This window comes from Arachis ipaensis, chromosome B04, assembly GCF_000816755.2.
Source record: "Arachis ipaensis cultivar K30076 chromosome B04, Araip1.1, whole genome shotgun sequence".
NCBI lineage: Eukaryota > Viridiplantae > Streptophyta > Magnoliopsida > Fabales > Fabaceae > Arachis > Arachis ipaensis.
Window position 1 is genome coordinate 11,221,591 of NC_029788.2, and position 2,617 is coordinate 11,224,207.

General features: G+C 37.5%; 1 protein-coding gene across 1 annotated transcript in view; it reads left to right on the forward strand.

Annotated features, from left to right (window-relative positions):
- Nucleotides 1,392-2,617, forward strand: part of LOC107636104 (putative wall-associated receptor kinase-like 16) — a 4,206-nt gene continuing 2,980 nt past the window's right edge. The window contains exon 1 of the mRNA XM_016339637.2: nt 1,392-2,369. Within this exon, the coding sequence (XP_016195123.2) occupies nt 1,460-2,369 (910 nt within the window). The 5' untranslated portion in view covers nt 1,392-1,459. The remainder of the gene's footprint in view (nt 2,370-2,617) is intronic.

Consider the following 2,617-nt stretch of genomic DNA (forward strand, 5'->3'; position numbering starts at 1 on the left):
TTTTTCATTCCCAGCTGCTGCTGTTAGGTGTGTGTTGCTGAAAAAGAAATGGGGCTAGGGTTTCTTTGAGGTAAAAGGATGATTGGATGTTAATTAGGGTTAGAGTTTAGTAGGGATGGCAATACCACCCGAACCCGCGAGTACCCACCCTGCCCCTACCCGCCCGGGGCGGGTTTTTAGCGGGGCGGGTTCTTGGGAGGGGTGGGATGGGGTCAGGTTTAGGTAATACCCGCCCCTACCCGCCCCGCTATATATATAATATATATTATTTTAATATATAATATGTATAATATATGTAAAATAATTAGTAAATGATTAATAATATTGTATCATATTTAAATTTTTACTTTAATTTATGTTATGTATGTGATGATGGTTATATAAATTTTCAAATTTAATTTTATTTATTGAATTTTAATAATTATAGGAGCGAGATGGGTATCCGCGGGAGTGGGTTAGAGTTCAACTTTTTACTACCCGCGAGTAGGAACGAGACGAGTTCTATACGGGTTATCGTAGGGCGGAACGGGGTCGGGTAGAGCAAAAATCCGTCCCTACCCGCTCCGTTGCCACCCCTAAAGTTTAGTAAAAGAAATAAGAGTAGTGTAGGAATTTTGATAAAAGTAGAGGGTTGGATAGTAATAAAAGAATTCAAATGTAAAATATTTTTAAAACAAATCAGAACGTTACCCCCATCTAGTTTGTTTTCTGTTTCAAGCTTTCAGCTTCAAAATCAAACCGATGCAACTTGCATCTCTATTATTCTCTAGTGCCTTTAATTTCATGATGGGTTGACTACTTGACTCTAGCGTCTTGAAGCATTATTATTTCGAAAAAATAAGATGTATAAGCTGATTTTATTTAATTGAATCAATTTAAGTGATCAAAAGTTATGTAATAATATATCGAAGACTACAAATCCAACAGACTGGTCAGAAAATGCAACCAACCACTTCAGATTTTCTTTCGAAGAAAAAGATAGAATAGCTTCAAAATTAATATATGCGAGATTTCGTAGACTTTTCGCTAACAAGTAGCAGTAAGCTAGAGGATCCCAGTCTCCACGGGTCAAAGTCACATACATATTTATTTATTGAGCAATTGATAAAAATCAATGATGAAGAAAAAAGCTAATATAAAAAGTTTTCAATGTATATGTATTGTATATTTAATTAAAAAATATTAACGATAATCTTAACAACCTGTATGTTAACAAAACTTTAACTAAGAATGTTACTCATTTAAACTTTATGTTGACCTAATTGGATGGAATTAACACTATGCAAATCTTCCACAGTCCCACTTTAGGGTAATGTTTTTTTATTTTGAAGCAGGGGACAGGGGCCAACTTGCACGAAACTTAATATAAAGTAGCATTAGAGGAATATTGCCCATAAATACTAAATAGCCCAAGACTAATTAACGAAACGCAGAGAGGCACCTTTAAGCCACAATAATAATGGTTCTTCAATTTGGGTTTCATGTCATGTTAATAGTATCCGCTATACATACACTGGCATCTGCACAATACGAATACAAAAATAGTCGTACAGCGCAACCTGGCTGCAATTCCACATGTGGACGTGTTAGTATCCCTTTCCCATTTGGAATGAACGAACCCAAATGCTATGCAGACCAGTGGTTCCAAATAGAGTGCAGGAACCACACACCTTACCTGAAATCTATAGGAGTGGAGGTGTCGTCAATTGATGTATCAGAAGGCACGATTGTAATCAAGAATCCAATTCACCGTTGGAAATGCAAACACAACAACGCTACTACTACTCAGAAGCAAGTGGTTGACCTGAGAGGAAGCCCCTTCGTGTATTCCCAGGAAAACAACGTGTTTGTATCAGTTGGATGCAATGGAATCTCTTTCTTGGTTTCCAATGGGACGCAAGTTAGCAGCTGCGTTTCGATTTGCAACGGCGACAAGGACGACGTCGACAGGATCATTCATATCGGCAATTGCAACGGCGAATACTGCTGCGTGACCTCCTTGCCTTCGTATCTCTCGGAATTCAACGTGACAACGGAGAGTTTCGGGATCAACAATAGTAATCATCGTCATGCGAGTGCGAGTAGTGATGATGAGTGCAGCTATGCGGCGATTATGATAAAACAGTATAGTTCCGGTTACTATATCGGTTACAGTTGGGCTGAAGATCTGACTCTTTTGGAAACCGTTCCGGCGTTGTTAGAATGGGAGATTCGTAACTCATCAGTAAGGCTCCCTGGAACCTGCAAGAGCAGCAATGTTACACTTACATCATCTTCCAAGAACTCAGCTCGGAGATGTCACTGCGAACAAGGATTCATTGGCAATCCCTACATTCCAGGAGGCTGCACCCACTTCAACCCCAACGTCGGTATGATACTTCCTTTCTCAGCTATCATCAATATTTTGCTTCTAAAATAAATAAAACAATTTTTTAAAAATTACCTAATACATATATATTTTAAGAAGCAACTTATTTCTATGTTCTTTTAATTATTTATATGCTATTAATTTTCTTTTTAAGAAAAAGCATATTGTTCTGCAATAAAAAAGTTTCTTTTTGGGGGGTTGATGATTTTTTCAGGGCCTTTTTTTTTGTCAAATGTTTTTATTAAAAAA